At 34.6% G+C, this 20676-nt stretch overlaps 1 protein-coding gene across 20 annotated transcripts in view; it reads right to left on the reverse strand.

Moving 5' to 3' along the window:
• Positions 1-6641: 6641 nt before the first annotated feature.
• KCNT2 (potassium sodium-activated channel subfamily T member 2) overlaps positions 6642-20676 on the reverse strand; it is a 430036-nt gene continuing 416001 nt past the window's right edge. For all 20 annotated transcript variants that reach the window (XM_078355173.1, XM_078355170.1, XM_078355168.1 and 17 more), the window contains 2 exons: positions 18280-18364; positions 6642-9172 (listed from right to left, as the gene is read on the reverse strand). In XM_078355173.1, the coding sequence (XP_078211299.1) occupies positions 9061-9172; positions 18280-18364 (197 nt within the window). In that variant the 3' untranslated portion in view covers positions 6642-9060. The remainder of the gene's footprint in view (positions 9173-18279; positions 18365-20676) is intronic.

Genomic DNA, 20676 nt, shown 5'->3' on the forward strand with positions numbered 1-20676 from the left:
AAAGCGATTCCTACTTCTCAGAAGTTTGCTTTATTAGAGTTGCCTTACCTGTGGTTAGCTGTACATATAAATACATTTTAAAAACCCACAATCTTATACAGAAACTGATGTAGAAAGATAACAAGGCAATTAAATATGTAGAATTAATGAGATCTGCACCCTCTGCCATCGTCCACTTTGTTCTGCACATGAACATTAGTGATGTCATTTCTATTAGGACGGAACAAACAGATTTTGATTTGAAATATTTTCCTTTCTACATAATGGCTTCAAAACCACTGGACTGGTTTGTCCCTGCTGTCTGAGCAGCAGTTTGTAACTCCAAATTGAAAATACTTCTAAAGTCACATCATGTTCTTACTATCCCTCAATGCTTTCTCTACATGCTGACTGGCACACATGTGTTTGAGAAAAAAAATTAGAAAGCTGTATTTCTTAAATAATAGGTGGACACACAGACTATAACCAGTTTATAAGGTCTAATCTCTGAATTATTAGGTATTCTGTGACATCTAGAGTTTATAATGCAATGCCTATTTGGTACTCTACAACTATTTCCCAAGATCAGTATGTAGGAGGCTGGGTGCAGTGGCTCATGCCTGTAATCCTGGCACTTTGGTAGGCTGAGATGGGCAGATCAGTTGAGGTCAGGAGTTTGAGACCAGTATGGCCAACATGGCGAAAACCTGTCTCTATTAAAAATACAAAAAATTAGCTGAACGTGGTAATTCCAGCAACTCAGGAGTTGAGCAGGAGAATCACTTGAACCCAGGAGGCAGAGGTTTTGCAGGGAGGCAAGATCACACTACTGCACTCCAGCCTGGGCAACAAAGTGAGACTCTGTCCCAAATAAATAAATAAAATAATAATCGTGGGCTTCGTGTGTGTAGTCATGGTCCCTGACCTCGGGAAGTCCAGAGTCTATCCAGAAAAACAAGTATTAAACAGATGTGGTTGGGTATCAGTTTCTCAATTTCCCCTACAAAGCTTACTTTAAGTTGATAGAAAATCAAATTGTCTTAAACATGATGTTGAGTCCTTCACCTGGGAGTTGCTTTTTCCATGTCATCGTTCTTTCTCAGCTCTCTATATTGCCTTGAGACTGACTATTTTATTGCTAAGCATCCCTTTATTCTGCAAATATCAATTAGACAAGATTCTCTAAAGATCGTGCCATTGCACTCCAGCCTGCCTAAGAGAGTGAAACTCTGTCTCAAAACAAAAACAAAACCCAGAATTTATTGAAGGTTTAAGTTGGCAAGAGGGGAAGGAGCAGGTACTCTGAAGTATACCACAGCACATAAACAAAAGCAATTCTTTTTTTTTTTTCCTTTTCATAAAAAGTTATTTTACCATCCTCTGGCACTAAAAGTTTCTCTAATCAAAGCTCCTCTACAGTTCACTAGACTCCTCACCTGTCACCTGGGAAATGGGGCTTGGACCTCCCGTCTCCTGATATCTTCTCACTGGACTTAGTCCTCTTTCTACTCTTAAATCTCTCCTGTAGTTGTATGTAGAGTAGTTCACCTGTCACTTGTCTTACCTTAGCCCCATTATGCTGTTTCCAAAAAAGCTTCTCTTTTAGCCAAACTTGCCCAATAGTGTATTTCTAAACAAAACATACATTCTCTCCCTAAGACTTTGCAACCACATTTTATAATTTTGTTTCTTCTCTATTCACCAAATACTAGATTATAATACTGTTACTAATAACACAAGTACAAGTGGGAGAAAGAAGCAGTGAAGAGGTATAGGATATTATGAGGATATGTAAAAGGAATGTTTACTTGTATATTATCATTAGTGAAGACATTTGAGACCTCCCTTGAAAAGTACTTCTTATTTCAATGATGGTTCTTGATATATATTTTTGCATAACTGAATGAATAGTTAGAATGACTAGAAGATCATATCTATTTATTAGACCTGATAATCTCTTTGGTTCTTATTCTAAGAGTAATAAGAGGCCTGTGGATGATTTTGATTAAGAATACATTAAAATCTTCGAATAATCTTGCTGAGCATAATTTGGAGAAAACAATGGAAGAGAGAAGGATGGGTGTTGGGAGGTTTGTCAGAGTAGTGCCAGAGTAGGCTAATATCTGAGTCCACTGGTCCAGGAAGGAATGGTGAGAATGGATCTGAGAGACGTTTAGGAAGGAGAAATCACAAGAAATGACATTAAATTGATGGATAGAAGGTGTGGTGAAGGAGAAGAGAAAAATTCACGACGAACCTCAGGTGAGCCGAGATCGCGCCATTGCACTCCAGCCTGGGTAACAAGAGCGAAACTCCGTCTCAAAAACAAACACACAAACAAAATTAACTGGGTGTGGTGGCCCATGCCTGTAATCCCAGCTACTCAGGAGGCTGAGGCAGGAGAATTGCATGAACCCAGGACGTGAAGGTTGTGGTGAGCCGAGATCGTGCCATTGCACTCCAGCCTGGGTAACAAGAGTGAAACTCCGTCTCAAAAAAAAAACCAACCAAACAAACAAAATTAACTGGGTGTGGTGGCCCATGCCTGTAATCCCAGCTACTGAGGAGGCTGAGGCAGGAGAATCACTTGAACCTGGGCAGTGGAGGTTCAGAGAGCTAAGATTGTGCCACTGTACTCCAGCTTTCCATATGGTCAACATGTCCCTCCACTCAGCTCCTGGATGCTTGAGGGTCAAGTAACCATCTCTGTAGAAGTGAGTGCAGTGCAGCATAGCAGGATGCAAGGTGTGCCAATTACAACACAGACATGTCTAGAGAAGTGGTCAATATTGTATACACAAAACAAATTACTCACCCTTGATCGTCTGTATCCTGTAGTTTATTCTATGCTGGTAGTGGAAGAGTTACAAAGACACGATTGATTTTAGACTCTGATGAAAACTGGCTTCTGTCTATGATACAAAAAGATGTTAAATCACTTCACTAAGTTGCTTCAAGGCTATGTGATTTGGTAATTGCTTTGATGGTTGTTTGATATAAAGAAGTAAACACACTGAGGGTGTTGGAGAATACTGAAAGATGTCAGGGAAGCTTGATCCTTTCAATACTGAAATATTGCCTGAAAGTTTAAATTATCATGGGTTTAAATGATTTTGAGGGCAGATCTTGTCAGTATCTTTTAATAATTTTTAAAACTTTGAAAATATTACAGGAACGATTTCAAAATACTAAACCATCATTCATGCAGATTCCTAATAATACATTTTCAATATTTTCCTAATTACAGTATGTGGATATCAGTCTTTCAGCCAAACTCAAGAAAAAAAATGAGAGCGTAGCTCCCAAATCCCAAAATAACTTTTTAACAAAATAAAATTATTTCATTAAGTGATTTTAAATTTTAGTAATAAATGTCACAACTATATTGATAGCAGGTAACACATTTTCACCAGGCAGATTTCTTATCTTAGAAATATGTGGGCTGGGCGCGGTGGCTCACGCCTGTAATCCCAGCACTTTGGGAGGCCGAGGCCAGTGGATCACGAGGTCAACAGATCGAGACCATCCTGGTCAACATGGTGAAACCCCATCTCTACTAAAAATACAAAAAATTAGCTGGGCGTGGTGGTGCGTGCCTGTAATCCCAGCTACTCAGGAGGCTGAGGCAGGAGAATTGCTTGAACCCAGGAGGCGGAGGTTGCGGTGAGCCGAGATCGCACCATTGCACTCCAGCCTGGGTAACAAGAGCCAAAGTCCGTCTCAAAAAAAAAAAAAGAGAGAAAAAGAAATATGTTACCTGAAAAATTTACATCTCAAAATATCAAAAACCATCTCCTCTTTGGCTAATTTAGGCTTTTGAGTTTGTAACAGTGACTAGAGGTAACTGATTACTCTTTTTTTTCCCCTAAATTGGATTGATATCCAAGAACAAATCTTAATATCACTAAAAGGAGAAATGAGGATTTCCTCAATAACTAACTTGGAGGGTGCTGAATGCTTCAAAATAAGAATGTCTCTCCTTCAGTTACTGATAATACATCAAGCATAGCTACTGAATTACTTTTAGCAACATGGTTTCCAGGGGAAATGTCAGTTATTTTATAGCTGTTTCACAGCATACTTTTTGCCAGAAACATTAAAAATCAATTAGTTTTTATTAAAAAGTGATGATACTTCATTTTCAAAATCAAGTCATTTATAACTTGGCCCAAGAACACCTAAAATTGAAGTATTTTATAACAATTATCATTTTCTCCATATTTTATGTTCAAGTCTGAATTTTTAGTAAAGGTAATAAATAATTGTGTTACATTTCTATTGCTCCTGATGTGGATTTTTACATTATTTCAATGAATGTACATTCATAAAATCTTTTATCCTAAAACTTCAAATCATTCTCTATATTAGACATTATTCCATATCAAATAGAATGTTTATTACATTAAACCACTTGAGATCATGTATGGTGTTTATTACTGCACGGTAGCTGAACCTGTCCTAACTAATATATATCACAAAATGTCAGTTTCTTTGTGAAATCTTAAAACAGATTCATAGATCTTTTAGAGGGTTTCATTCTGTGGTCTCAATTAAAATTTGGAATCCATTACCTTTGATGCACATTAATGTATTTCTTGAATATGATAATAATCAGTAATTAAAAGAACTTAAAGTTCTAAAAATATTACTTTAGCAATATATAACTGAAATGTGCCTATATAGCTATGCAGTGTGTTTACAAACCTCGACTTCAGAACCTACCTCATGTCTATTAATAAAAGTGTCTCATAGCTCCTGTCTTTTGAAAGTCAGGAATTTTCAGAGAAAAAAAATACATTCTGATGAACTACTCACACTTTCTTTGTCTATATGAATAACACACAGATTAGGTAGTGGAAGTCAACTTAGAAATATTTGTTTTTGGAATTATATTTAATTTCCAACTACAAAGATATCCAGCTTGGTGTCACTAGAATGAAACCTATTTTGTGTATGATACAAAAAGAAGAAAATATGAATCTTTATGTAGAACTATATTATGTTTCCTTAGAATATGACTAATTATATGCAATTTGTGAAAGATTTCTATTATTTATTTTTTTAAAAAAAGGTCTTCATTTTGTTTCTACTAACACATTTAAATTAAGTAATAAAATACAATTCTATTGGATAACTATATAAGCATATTATTTAATTATAAGCAAAATTCCTGTTTTTAAGAACAATTTGCTATACTTTTAGATTGACCTATATGATTAAAGCTGGCTTGTCTATCTTTCTCCTCCCACAAATGAGTTAAGCTGAAGGCAGCCCTCTAAAAAAGTAGAGAAGATCAAAATGAAATCAAAACGGTCTAACGCTCCACAGGATGAGTGCATCGTCTGTCTGCAGTGTTTCCCAGCAGGTGCTATTTAATCTGTTGAATCTGCCCAAAGTCTGTCTCTCACATCTGCAGAATTTGATATCACCATTATTTCATTAAACAGAGAACTGCTGATTTGTGCATCATGTATCAGTCGGGGTCCTGTTTGGAGAGAGAAACCACATCAGTGATTTGGATAGAGAACATTTTATACAGATATTTTTTAACTATAACAGAGCAATAGAGTAATATCAAGTTGGTAACAGTAAAGAGAACTTGAAACTAATATAGCAATAGCAGACATTAGGAGCATCCATTATTTTCAAGGCCAAGATAAAGTGCGCCAGGAAGAGATTCCAGGACTGCACTGGAAATCAAGGTGGCACAGCTGTGGCTCACAGAACAGCAGAGAAGTCACTATAGTGCTGCACTGACAGAACTTGCTGGAATTCCACCCCCTAGGATGCTAGAAAAGGCTGTTTATGGGAAAGTGTCTCACTGGAAGCACACTACTAGAAAATCATCTAACAAGGTGCTGAGGGAGCTTCTGGCCACCGGGTATGAAGCCCTTTTCAGGAGTAGCCATCCATACCAAACTATCAGGAGTCTGGTGCTGTGGAAGCTGCATCTTCTGCAGGAGCCAGTCCTTTGTAAAAAGAGAACCGGCTTTTCTTGGGACTTTTTCATCTGTGCTCATTGATGTTTCCCAGTATCAAGATCAGGATATACAGGAAGCCAAGAAAAATCCCACAGAATTCACCACCGTGTCACTCTTTTCAAGTCTCAATTCCCTAGTCTGTTTTCCTCCTTCTTTGCACTGCTCAGAACCTTCATAGGCCTGATTTATATACAATACATAGGGGTTAGTTGTGTTTAGCAGGAGGAATAGGAAGAAATGGGTATATTCCATTTTCCTGGAACTGGAAGTCCATCTTTGTGTTAAAAACTATTTTTCCTTTTCTCTAACCAGTGCTTCTCTGATTCTTAGTGTATTGTGATATTATTCTGTGTTGTAAAATATATTTCTCTTCTGCCACCTTCACTAAGGTTTATTTTTTTTTTCTTACCTTCTGTTTTCTTCTTGCTCCCTTTCTTCCCATTGTTCATTTCCTACCATCTCAACTCTCTTTCCCTCCTCACTTCTCCTTTTGTGATATGGTGAAACTATTCAGAATCTATTAAGAAATAATTCAACAGAAGTTTATTTATCACTGCATTTTCCAATCAGATTACTTCCATATTTATTTTGGGTTTAAAATATAGAAGTAACAAATTAATTTTATAGTTCCAGAACACAATTTATCTAAGAAACTGAAGTTTTGGCAAAAAAAATCAAGAGTTTACATCATTAGAAATAATTTTATTATTTATTTTAAAGCAGTTCAATGTAACTGATAGCAAAATGGTACAGACCAATAAACAGAATCAATTCCGATTGGGCTGCAAGGACGATTACTGACTTTATATTTTATTTTCTTGTGCAAGTATAATTATTTTAAAAAGGCAACAGTTCATTAAAAGCATTTTATAAACATGTTTTTACTCTTTAAACAAGAGAAAGACTAATAAATTATCATTATTGTAGCAAGCTGGTATGAACTGTGTCAAATATTAAATTTGGACTAATGTTCATAGTCAAAAATAATTATTTTAAAATTTATGAAACAAAATTTTTAGTTATATAGGAAATATAATCATATCCTAGCTTAAAATCCTAGTCTTGATAACTGTCATAATGCAAAAATACCAAACATCAAATCTTGTGGGGAAATAAAAGATTTGTAAAATCTTACATTTAATCCTAAAAATAATGAAGTAAAAAAGGTTAACTTAAACATCATATTTGACTCTTGATATGCAAATATAAAACAAGTTCATTAAATTTATTATTTTTCTGTTACATATATTAGTTCCATTCTGCCTTCAGTTTTTAACAATTTATATGTGAATGTGCGTGTCAAATATATTTCACATGTTTATAACATATACACAAATATGCATACAATCTTTAAGTTTTAAGGCATGCTCCCAATTTTAGGTAACCTGTCATAAATTCTACTTCTCTGATCAAAGTAGATTAAATGCAGGATCTCTGTTTTAGGGGTAATTCTTGGTGTTCTTGTTATCCTAAAATGTGGATAATGTAAAATACTAAAAAGAAAAAAGGCATTTCATAGTCTCCAAGCCAAATTATACCAGGACTACAATCTTTGATTTCACATTGCACTTTACACTTTTATTTCTGTAGAATTTTTGAGAGAACATTAGAATATCTTTTCTTAAAAATTTTTCTTATTCTTTAAGTTGATCTGCATCATTACGAAAAGAAAGGCAAAAAATGTCCCTTTCTAGTCTTTTATGTACTTTGTTGTTGAATTAAACTCAATGCTAAATTCAAAAACTAAAAAATACAAAGTTAGAAGAGTATATATTTAAATTTACCAATGTTTCTTTTATAAGACACATTTTTACACACTTCCACTACCTAGAAAACTATGTATGCATTCTCTTACGCTTTTTTGACCTATTTCTCTAGGGAGAAAACACAATACAGGTAAAAAATTGGTGTTATCAATGGTCAATTTATATTTAAATTTATAACTCAAATTCTCCATGATTTGTATTAATGTTAAAAGCCAAGAACTACCTATTCTTGTTTTATGCTTTTCTCTCATAATGTTAAAATATACTTCATATAATTTCAAAATTAAGCCAAAATTTGTAATACAACCTTTTTTGAGTGTTACTGTTTCATTACCAAAGACATAAGAAGGACTTTTAATGTTTTGAATTGTCTTTGGGGTTCAGAAAAGGTATAAGTTATCTTCTGTCAATTTAAAAAGTATTTTTCTAATGAAATTTACTATATAGATATATCAAACATAATAAAACTCAAGAGTCTAATCACAATCATTACTACATATTTCAAGAAATCCAGTTAATGTTTCAATCCTTGAATTAAATTTAAGTCAACAAATGTGTATTAAGTATTTTCTCTATGCTAGGCATTCTTTTAGGAGAATAATAGATAATTGCTTTAGAGTATGCTTTTCTTGGCATAAAATGTTTGCTAGACATAAAGTTACCAAAAAGTGCAGGAACCTAGTGTTTCTTTTCATTTATGTTTTAGTTACTTCAGTGTAATAAAACATGCTATGACATCTCAAATTCTAAGATAAATATCTTTATATCATAAGGCAGACAAAAAACGTTAAAATGACTTAAAGATTTGTATTCTAAAGCAAACTATGATTCTTACACAAAAGTCAGCCACACAAGTTTGTTAGTTAATCTCTATGTAGTGAAGACTAGACATTTATGATGAGCTCAACTTCATAAAACAGTGAATTTAAAGAATATAATATGGCACATTTAGTTTTTAAGAGGGGCAGCAACATTCTGTGTCCATTGTGATGCACCAAATATGGTTAGATTTTGTCAACTTCATAAAACCTTAATAATTTTTTAAATTGGTTTCATATAGTTTGGATTATTATTAAACAAATCAGTGTCAGATTTAAATATTTGTACTTTAATATCACTTTTCAAACTTATTCCATTGATGTTCTTCAAATATTAATAGGGAGAGTACCAGTAAGTACTACATTAAGTTTCAAAATGATCTATACTTCTAAGAGATTATGTTTTTAAATATGAGAAAACTACATATATTTCCATCTAGTTTCTTTCATGCCAGCAACACTTTTGTGGTTTCAAGCAAGATCCTTGTAGGAAAAAAGTTTCTCATTTTATTTTTGTCAAAGTTGAGTTTCCTCCCGAGCATCTTGACCAGTGACATTGCAGATGCTGTTTCTTCGACTGGGATCACTGTTTGGAAGGTAGGCCAGTGGATCTGGTCTAATTAAGTATCTAATAGAAGAAAAAAAAACAAATAACTTTGCAATAGTAAGTATAGGCAATGTTAATTCACACTGACACTTTATATTTCTACTTTATTTGTTGAGTTTTCAGATTATCTAAACTGTATACAACATTGGTGGAAAAACTCACTGTTCAGCTGGCCTTTACAATTTGGCACTGTTAATATGACCATTTTCAGACCTGAGAAGATGATGATGATGAATGCTGATGAATCAAGCACTATTATTTTTCTTATTCCTCTTCTTTTTCCCTGTGCATGTTGGCTGTCAGGCACCATTATTTTTTAATTATGATCCATTTCAGCACTTTCATCTCATCAAAGTTTTATGTTTAGTATGCTATTGACATTTATTATCCCTTGCTTTGGCCATTTTTCTATGAAGGAGATCTACATTTTAGCCATCCTTCTTCCATTACTTAACTGTTCTTTGTCTCATGTTTATCACTTAAAAAATTAGAAAATTGATATAAACAATTTCTATAGTCTTTTCAATTTAAATATTTTATGAATCTATGAAATTAACAATTTAATGAATGTTACAGTGAATATAATGCATAATGTTTAAATTAGCTGAAAAAATATGTATTTGAAATTCAGGTTATGGTGATAATGCTAAAAGTATAGAGAATAATCCTTAATTAATTCTGCTAGTAAATAGAAGAATGTTTATCTGCCAAACTCAAATATTTCATTAATGTGAGAATTTGTTGTAAGAGAGTTGTCTTACTTCAGACTGTCGAATGATGTACAGGCACACTTTTGTTGCTTTTCACTTCGTTGCACTTTGCCAATATGTCATTATTTATACAGGGAAGGTTTGTGGCAACCCTGAATCAAGCAAGTCCATTGGAGACATTTTTTCCCCACAGCAGATGCTCACTTAGAATCTCTGTGTCACATATTTGAAACTTGAACTTTAACCATCGTACTTATATCTGTTATGGTGATGTGTGATCAGTAATTTCTGCTGTTCCTATTGTAATTGTTTTCAGATACCACTAACTGCACCCATATAAGAAAGTAATTTTAATCAATAAATGTGTGTGTTCTGATCACTCCACCAACTGACTGTTCCCTCGACCTTCTCTCCCTCTCCTCCACCACCCAATACCCAAATATATTAAAGTTAGATCAGGTATTAACCCAAAAATGATCTCTAGGTGTTCAAGTGAAAGGAAGAGTCTTATGTCTCACTTTAAATCAACAGCTAGAAAAGATTAAGCTTAGTGTGGAAGGCACATCAAAAGCTTGGAAGCACATCAAAAAGTTGGAAGTTAGGCCTTTTGTGCCAGTTAGCCAAGTTGTGAATGCAAAGGAAAAGTTCCTAAAGAAATTAAAAGTGCTACTCCAGTGAATACAAAATTGATTTAAAATAAAGGGAAACAGGCTTATTGTTGAGATGGCAAAAATATGAGTGGTCTGGAAAGAAGATCAAACCAGCTACAACATTACCTTAAGCCAAATCCAGAGCGATGCTCTACTTCTTTTCAGTTTCTGAAAGGTGAGGGAGGAGAAGAGGCAATGGAAGGAAGGTGGAAAGCCAGCAGAGGTTAGCTCATGAAGCTTAAGAAAAGAAGTTGCCTCCATAACATAAAATGCAAGATGAAGCAGTCAGTGCTAATGGAGAGGGTACAGCAAGTTATCAAAACTCTAACTATTAATAAGATCACTGATGAAGGTGGCTAAATAATGAATTTTCAATTCGGGAGGCAGCCTTCTATTGGAAAAAGGTGCCATCTAGTGCTTTCATGGCTAGAGAGAAGACAAAGCCTTGTTTCAAAGCTTCAGAGATATAGGCTGACTCTCTTGGCAGGGCTAATGCATCTGATGACTCTGAGTTGAAGCCATTGCTTCTGTACCATTCTGGAAATCCTTGGACACTTAAGAATTCTGCTAAATCTACTTGGCCTGTGCTCTATAAATGGTAAAACAAAGCCTGACTTGTCGCACATCTGTTTAAGGCATCGTTTACTTAATATGTTAGGCTCACTGTTGAGACCTAATGCTTAAAAAAAGATTCCTTTCTTGGGAGGCCGAGGTGGGTGGATCACGAGGTCAAGAGATCGAGACCATCCTGGTCAACATGGTGAAACCCCGTCTCTACTAAAAATACAAAAAATTAGCTGGGCATGGTGGCGCATGCCTGTAATCCCAGCTACTCAGGAGGCCGAGGCAGGAGAATTGCCTGAACCCAGGAGGCGTAGGTTGCGGTGAGCCGATATGGCGCCATTGCACTCCAGCCTGGGTTACAAGAGTGAAACTCCGTCTCAAAAAAAAAAAAAAAAGATTCTTTTCAAAATATTACTGTCCCTTGATAAGGCATCTCATCACCCAAGAGCTCTGATGGAGATGTACAACGAGATTAGTATTGTATCATGCTTGCTAACACATCTATTCTGCAGCCCGTGGATCAAAGAGCAATTTCCATGTTCGTGATTCATGGGAGGAGGTTGAAATAGCAACATTAACAGAAGTTTGAAAGAAGTTGTTTTCAACCGTTATCAATGACTTCAAGACTTCAGTGGAGGAAGTAACTTCAGTTGTGACAGAAATAGCAAGAGAACTAGAATTTAAAGTAGAGCCTGAAGATGTGACTAAATAGCTGCAATCTCAGATCAAAACTTGAATGAATGAGTTGCTTCTTATTGATGAGCAAAGAAATTGGTTTCCTGAGATGAAATCTACTCCTGATGCAGATGCTATGAACATTGTTGAAATGACTATAAAGAATTCAGATTATTACATAAACATAGTGGACAAGTAGCAGCAGGGTATGAAAGGATTGATTCAAATTTTGAAAAAAGTTCCACTGCGGGTAAAATGCTATCAAAGAGTATCACATGCTACAGATAAATCTTTCATGAAAGAAAGAGTCAATCAATGCAGCAAACCACTTCATTGTTGCCTTCTTTTAAGAAACTGCCACATCACTCCAACCTTCAGCAACCACTACCCTGATCAGTCAGCAGCCATCAACATTGAAGCAAAACTCTCTACCCACAAAAATATTATGACTCCTTGAAGGCTCAGATGATTGCTAGCATTTTTAAGCAATGAACTATTTTTTAATTGAGTAAATTTTTAGACCTAATGCTTTTCTTTTGCATACTTAGTAGACTAAAAGTATAATGCCAACATAAATTTTGTATGTACTGGAAAACCAAACGTTTTAAGTGACTCGCTTGATTGCAATATTCATTTTATCATGGTAATCTGGAACCGATCCTGCAGTATCTCTGAGTTATGCCTGAATATCTTCAGTGTCTGCTTCTTGAGCACCTGTAGAAAACTGTGCTAACACCTGAGAATTAAAAAAAAAAATCACAAAACCTGAACCCTGTCCTGCAGAAGATTAGAGTATAATTTATGAAGCAGATATAATGAAAAAAGAAAGAAATTTCAAACATCATACGAAGTGAAAAAGAACGACAGAGAGAATTAGGAAATCCTTTATTGAGGGGTTGGGTTGAGCTTGCCTTTCCAGGCTTCAGAGAAGATTTAGGAGGAAGGAACAGGAGGTGACCCCGAGCGTTGATAATGGAGACCACAGAGGATGAATGTTTTTGATGTGCTTAGAAACGAGTTTGACTTTAGAAAACTGGTAAGTCATCGTCGGTAAAGTCAGAAACAAAGGTAGGAAACTGGTAATGAAAGACCTTAAGTTTCAGAATAAGTAGTTTCAATTTGTGTTCCGAAGGCAGTAGGAAGCCACTGAGGTTTTGAAAAGGAGAGAAGGAAAATACATATATGCAACAGCGCATTGTAAGAAGGTCATGTTCCAAGTGCAAACAAAATAAGTATTTCCTACTTCTATAATAATTTTAAGAGGAAGTATATAAAATGAACAGGGAAACTATTGAAAAGTGAGAACTCTAATAAAGATTGTACTTTTGTCTTAAAAACTATAGGGAAAAATTCATGAAATATACTCCATAATGAAAATGAGAAAAGGCAATCAAAAACACTGAGTCTATTTTCTTTCCCAAATAAAAGTTGAGATTACTGTCCTTGGATCTATTAACTGGATTTTGTTACCTATGCACACTGCTTTATAATTGCTTTAAATATCAATAGCATTGTAGATTGATGAAGAAAATTAATAGTGCACGTTATACTTTTTAATAACATATCATCTAGTGATTTATTAATCTTTGTATCAAGTTAATGTTGCTTCTTCATTTAAAATGAACTTTCAAAGTGAATTTTTAGAAAAACATAAAAGATAACAGTGTATTCCATTATCCTCCAAATTCACTGAGGTAGTAGCAAAAGCTCCTTTTCCTATTATTATCACTACAAAACCTATGAGTACAATAAAGCAAATTTCTTAAACTGTGTTTTTATATATTATTTGTCATGGTTGCCATCTTTCAAGTGATAATTCATCATTGTCTGGTTCTACTGAAATTTAATTATCTCAGTGCCACAAATACAGAGCACTGCGGTGGTGTAAGTAAAGATTTTTTTATTTTCTTAATAGCAGTCAAGTTGATGTTTTAGCTTAAAACTAATTAAAAATATTTAAAAGACAGAAAATTATCTGAAAATATGTCTACTTTACCTGTCCACATTGTGACATACATATTTTATTCATAAGTTAAAAGATTGAAAATTATTTGAAATTATAAACATAAATATTTGACAACAGGACATGTTCATAGACTCAAAAGGTTAGCAATATTTTCTTTGAACATTCTGTCAAAAACTATTCTGGGAAATAATTGTATTAATCTTAAGAAATATAATTCATTATAAAATACAAATAAGGTATGCATAATTTTTAAAATTCTATACAGTATAACAATTATTTGAAAAAGAGGTACAAGAAGGCTGGAATTAATATGAGTAGATTAGATATTTAATAAAAATTATCTATACTTATGGACTTAAAAGAAAAAAGACATGTATAACTATGGATGCTAACAAAAAAGAATAGCTTTGTTTTATTGTAGTAATATACTACGTGAAGGAAATCCAAGTGCATCTTAAATAAGATGTTTTCCTCTCACTTGAAGTCCTGTATAAATTAAATAGCACCATCAGATACAGTTTTTGACAGTGACTTAATTCTATTAGCTTAAATTGTTATTCATCTGATTCCCCAATGCTCCTGTATTCTAATTAGTATTATCAGATGGCAAAATAAAGTGATATTATACTTGATAGTTCTATCTTAGGTGCATTTTAGGAATCTCTTCACACTTATTTGGGGTCTAATTTACTCCTGCTGTTGTATATTGCCAATAAATTTTTGAAATGCTTCCTGTTTCTGCCCTAAAACAAAATAGTCCTCAATAGTGTAACATTCATTCTTCTACTTTTTCTTCTGTATTCATATTTTTGGAAAAAAAATTCCCTAATTAGCCTTTTTCAGCTGGAAGATAAAAAATATTTTTTTCTATAAAAAATTAATTTATATTCAAATTTCCAATACTATGTATCTATATGCTTTCTAGACATTTCCTCTTTGCACTTTAAATAATATATTTGAATGAATGGATCAAGAAAATCTGTGGTATATATGGAAAGAATACTATTCATCCATAAAAAAGATGGAAATCTGTCATTTGCAGCAACATAGTCAGAACTAGAGAACATAAGCCACAGAAAAACAAATTCATATGTTTTCATTCATATGTGTGAGCTAAAATAATTGATCTCATGGAGATAGTAAGTAGAATGTTACCAGAGGCTGGGAAAGGTAATGGGGAGGGGAAGATGGAGAGGGATTGGCTAATTAATAATCAGACAACAGTTACACAGAAGAAATAAATTCCAGTGCTTCACAGCACAGCAGGGCAACTACACTTAACAAGACTTTACCGTATATTTCAAAATAGCTGAAAAAGAAGATTTGGAATATTCCTAACACAAAGAAATTATCAATGTTTGGGGTAATGGCTATCCCAATTACCCTGATTATTACATATTTTATGCACGTATCAAAATATCACATGTACCCCCTAAAAATGCACAACTATTATGTATTAATAAAATTTAATTAATTAGAAAGTCAATATTCATTAAAAATACATATATACCTGGACCCACATACCATTTCTCTTTTTCTTTTACTACCCTACAACCGCTTTCCAGTCTGGAAAATTGTCTCCCTCTTCTGACTTGTTTTGATGAAACAATATTTTTATGTTTATTTTTTGTAATCACACAGTTTCGAAACCCTAAAGCTGTGTTAGTTAGACTTCTTTTTCAAATCCCAAATCAATAATCAAGTCCCATTTTCTGCCTTCATAAATCTATTTAAGGGGCTTGTCTTTACAATGCCTTATCTTAATGCTATGACAGATGTTTTTTTTCCTCACACCTGCTTTTTAACTGGTTTCCCTACATTCAGGTCCACCATGACCCTAACCCAACCTGTCAATCAATTCTATTGTTTTCTGTAGACCTCCTTTTAAAAAATCATACCCGTTCCACTCCAGTCAAAATCTTCCACAAAACTGACAACATATCAAATAGTCCTTTAAGTTTTTGCATATTATTACATTTAGTTCTGAACCTCTTGCATGGGTCCGTATTGTGCTCCACATCACAAAACATTCTCAGTCCTGCTAGTTCTGACCTTACCGCTTGCTTTCTGACACAAACCTATCCGATGGACCTAATACCCAACAAAACTTGTGGATCTCTGGCATTCGTTTTATGTCAGTAATACAATCTGTAGTTAGCTTCCTTGGGTAAACATCCTTTGTGTGTGTGTGTGTGTGTGTGTGTGTGTGAAGAAGTGTTTTATTTTTCTTGCAGTAGCTTTGTTAGTTGCACAAAATCATGTTTTTTTTGCCATTAAAACATCACACAATCTATTCTGAAAGAGAAATGTTCATTAAAAACAAAGCAAAAAGAAAAATTCAGAACCTTAATTACCGTTTAAAGGTTTAAAGAAAAAAGGGAGGGGCTTTCTCACAAGCTTTTCAAAAGTGTCACATTTCTCCTTAAAAGGGAAGGATTTCAAAACAAAGGTGGAATAGCTTAAACAGAAATATTCATAAAAAGAAACTTTACAGAATTGTCAACAATATTAGGACAACACTGACTAACTGGTTTCATTACCACATGTTCCTCTGCCCCCACCCCCAGTGTGTCCTGCCAGGAATAGAACAGGCTTTGTATTCGGACAGAGATGCTTCATAATGCCAGTGAAATGAACTGTGCTAAAAACCTGACAGGCATCTTCCCTGCCCTCCCCTCTTGTCTTCTACACTTCTCTAACCCAGGTTCTAATCTGTGGAAGGGTCCAAAGCCATGAGCAGGGAGGGACCCTGCCACAGTGTGGCCAGCTTATATGTAATTATATATTCCACCATAAATGCTGGCCTTCCTTCTTCTACCATAAATGCTGGACTTTCTTCTAAAAATCATGATTTTGGAAAATCCAACCCATGCAGAGGGATTAAAAAAACTGACATTCCTTGGGTGACTTCTCCTTGTTTTTTTTTTTTTTGTAACATCCCAAGTTCCCTCTGGCCCCTCTCCAAGGAGAAATGTAGGGACTCAAGGATGTCCTAGACCCACCTTGGAGGGTCAGTCAGTACAGGCAGATGAGGCCCAGGTCTATTCCCTCCTGACAGACCCCAGGCCTGGAAGCATGGAAGACCATGACGCTGGCTGGAGTGAAGACACTTGTTTCCGCATCAAGGGCTGAGCCTAAGAAATGTTCATCGTTGGTCAGGTTGGGGGTAAACATCACGTGATCCACCCCAAGCCAGGAATAGGTATCTCAAGGGCAGATTATTGCAAGGAATTTCTTTCCTAGGCTTACAACAATGACTGTCAAAGTGCCTTTCTAAAATCTTGCTACATGTTTACTCGTATATGTCTAAGTGCTGTCCATCATCTATAATGCCAACTTTAAACTCATTCTGTCATCTAAGGCCTTTCCAGAGGCATATCTAATTTGTTTTTCCAGTATTACATTCACCTTTCAACAGAAACGCTAACTATACAAAATTTCTACTCCAGTCAAATTGCCACTCAAACACTTTCTGCAATTCCTGTGTAGTGCATTTTCTCAAGCCATTCCTCCTGTTCTGGACTGCCCTCTCTTCTCCACCATCACAAATTCATTTATCCTTCAGAGTCTAGTTTAAGTCTCATATTCTTTATAATTGCTCCAACCACTCAATAATGTCTCCTTGCATTAATTCAGAAAAGCACTATCTCACTCTACTCATGCTTAGTTTATTAGTGACAAAGTCATATTACATATTCCTATCAAATTTTTCATGTGTAAATTGTAGTTTTTGTTAATTACAATGTAAGGACTTTGAAATCAGAGAAAATATCTTAGTCTTCCTATCTAGCATCATTAGGTGAGTGCTACAACTGTACATGTTCAATAATTATTTTTCAAGAAGTCAAGTTAGTCCCATTGACCTTCTTCTATTAAGTGTTTGACCAGTTGTACTTAGGCTTTTGGGAACTTGAAAGTATTTAGAAGTAGACAGTGTGGGATGTTTCAGGTTTTCTGTTAAGTTGCTCTTTTATTCTTCCATGTTTTCCTTTATTTTTCCAAGTAGTTTTTAGCTCACAGAATTCAGAATTCATGCTGCTATTTATTTTATACCTTTTTAAACAATCATAATTTTTTATATTATTACACATAATATATCAAACACATTTGTTTATTTTATTTTATTTTATTTTTTGAGACGGAGTTCTGCTCTTGTTACCCAGGCTGGAGTGCAATGGCACGATCTCGGCTCACCGCAACCTCCGCCTCCTGGGTTCAGGCAATTCTCCTGCCTCAGCCTCCTGAGTAGCTAGGATTACAGGCACGCACCACAGTGCCCAGCTAATTTTTTGTATTTTTAGTAGAGACGCGGTTTCACCATGTTGACCAGGATGGTCTCGATCTCTTGACCTCGTGATCCACCGGCCTCGGCCTCCCAAAGTGCTGGGATTACAGGCGTGAGCCACTGTGCCAGGCCATTTGTTTATTTATAAAATTAGATATAGACTACTTAAGCACTTATAAGAAAAATAAGAGGCAATTATGGCCTAAATAAAAGTACAAAAATAAATAGTAGTTTTCTAAAAAAATACATGTTTTATACAAGATATGAGATCAACTTACACAACATCATTCAGCTCTATCCTGGTATCTGGAGATGGGTTAATTAGGATGTAGGAGAGGGTACTTTGATGATCATTCATTTCATCTAGAAGATAAACAAATGCCAAGTTTGTTAAACTATTTACAGAAAATTATAGGAATTATTATCAAACAGTTTATGTTCAAACCACAAAACTGTCACAAGAACTTGGGATAGTTTGGCTCATAGCATGATTGTGCACATAAGTTTGGCTATTTTCAAATTACTGTCATTGAAAATATCTGACAGGTAGCAATTTTTTGTTCCAACAGATGATAAAAATAAAGTATCTGATTCTGTCCAGAATAACCACAGTTATAATCTACCCTTTATGCTATTATGCTGAGAAAAGTATTTTTCTTAAATGACTAGATAAGATGTTTACTTGATTTATTATGCTTTATCAATTATAAAAAAAATAATTATGGTTATAGATAATCCTCAAAAGAACATCAACACAGGAAATTCTTAGGAAAATAATATGATTACATTGCATTTGGAAAACATAATAGAAACATGTCTAAAAAGGTTGAAGACCCTAAATATGTGTTTGGCTTAGCTACACCACACATCTCATTAACACATGCCATAGTGTTAACGCTTTGGTAGAATACAAAGACTCCTGTGGAACAGAATTTATGAATTTTAGAGGAAGTGTACTCCTAAATCATTCGTTTTTTCTAAAGCAATATATGTTTTTAAAATGAAAAGCTGTACCCTTTTAATTTTATTAATTCACTTTGAAGACATTCTCAGGCTGTAAACTGAAACGTTGACCCTGCATTCTATAGGGCATTGTAAAAAAAATAATAAAAGGCAAACAGCTTTGGGGTCTCAATTTTTTAGATTCCAAGATTATCATAAGATGTAAATATAAAGTTAGTGGAATGTATACTTCAATAAAGTGGCTCTTGAAGAGAGAATTAAATTTTCATTTTTCCCTAAATCTAGCAATCAGTTTCATACCAATCTAAGAATCAGTAAAATACCAAAACCAACAGTATTTAGTGCATACTCAAATAACTGCATTAAGTTAAAATAAAGATATTTTAAAGCCAACATAGCTGACCCTGATAAACAATTTTTTTGCACTGGAATATAAATTACTTTCACAAAATAATGTTAACCACTGTGTTCATCTAATGAGAAACCTGTCACTTGAACATAAAAAGCATTATTTTCAGCTATGGTATTTCAAGTTGACATGAAAATGTGCCCTATTTTTAAAGTGTAAAAACAAAAATCATTATCTTACAAGGCAGATAAATCACAAAATAATTAAACCCACTGTAAGTTTGCCACTGTAAGTTTGTTTATAACGATCACGAACTCATGAAATAAATAATCAAATAAATTAGCATATTCAGTTGCACATCTATGGGACAGATAAAAGGAACTGTATCATGCCATAGTGTTAGCATTGCCAGAAAAAATAGAGAATGCCCATAAAATCTGAATTTTAGATAAACAAATACCATTTTTGTTGCTGTTTTTGGGATCTCACTGTTATCCAGGCTGGGTACAGTGGCTTAATCATACAACTAATGTCTTTTAGCATAAATGTATCCCAAATATTGCATGTGATATACTTATACTAAAACATTTTTGTTGTTTATCAGAAATTTAAGTTCTATTGGGAATCCTGTATTTTTATTTGCTAAATCTGGTGGTCATATCTAGTGGTAGATGGCTAAGTTAATTGGCTAGAGATTAAAATGCCAATGAATATATATTGACATTTACTCCAAATAAGGTATAATTCCAACTTAAAACATATTTTACTGCAGGAGATTATTAAGATTATTTCTCCATATGAAAAAAAATTTTGATTCATAAGTGATTTTTTTTGAGACGGAGTTTGGCTCTTGTTACCCAGGCTGGAGTGCAATGGCGCGATCTCGGCTCACCGCAACCTCTGCCTCCTGGGTTCAGGCAATTCTCCTGCCTCAGCCTCCTGAGTAGCTGGGATTACAGGCACGTGCCACCGTGCCCAGCTAATTTTTTGTATTTTTAGTAGAGACGGGGTTTCACCATGTTGACCAGGATGGTCTCGATCTCTTGACCTCGTGATTCACCCGCCTCGGCCTCCCAAAGTACTGGGATTACAGGCTTGAACCACCGCACCCAGCCTGATTCGTAAGTGATTTTTAAGAAATTCCCCGTTGTGCAAATTTCTACAACCATTGTGCAAAGGTACAGAGACTGACAGTGCATTCTGGAGACTAAAATTATAATAATCTAAAATGTAAGAGGTAGATTAGAAAACTGTCATCTTATTTGACTATATATAACTCCATTTTTTCAATAAACAATCGCATTATTGAACTGTGAAACAGGAAAAACAATTTAACAGATAACTTCTCAGTCAATGTCAACAC

Source organism: Callithrix jacchus, chromosome 18, assembly GCF_049354715.1.
Source record: "Callithrix jacchus isolate 240 chromosome 18, calJac240_pri, whole genome shotgun sequence".
Lineage (NCBI taxonomy): Eukaryota > Metazoa > Chordata > Mammalia > Primates > Cebidae > Callithrix > Callithrix jacchus.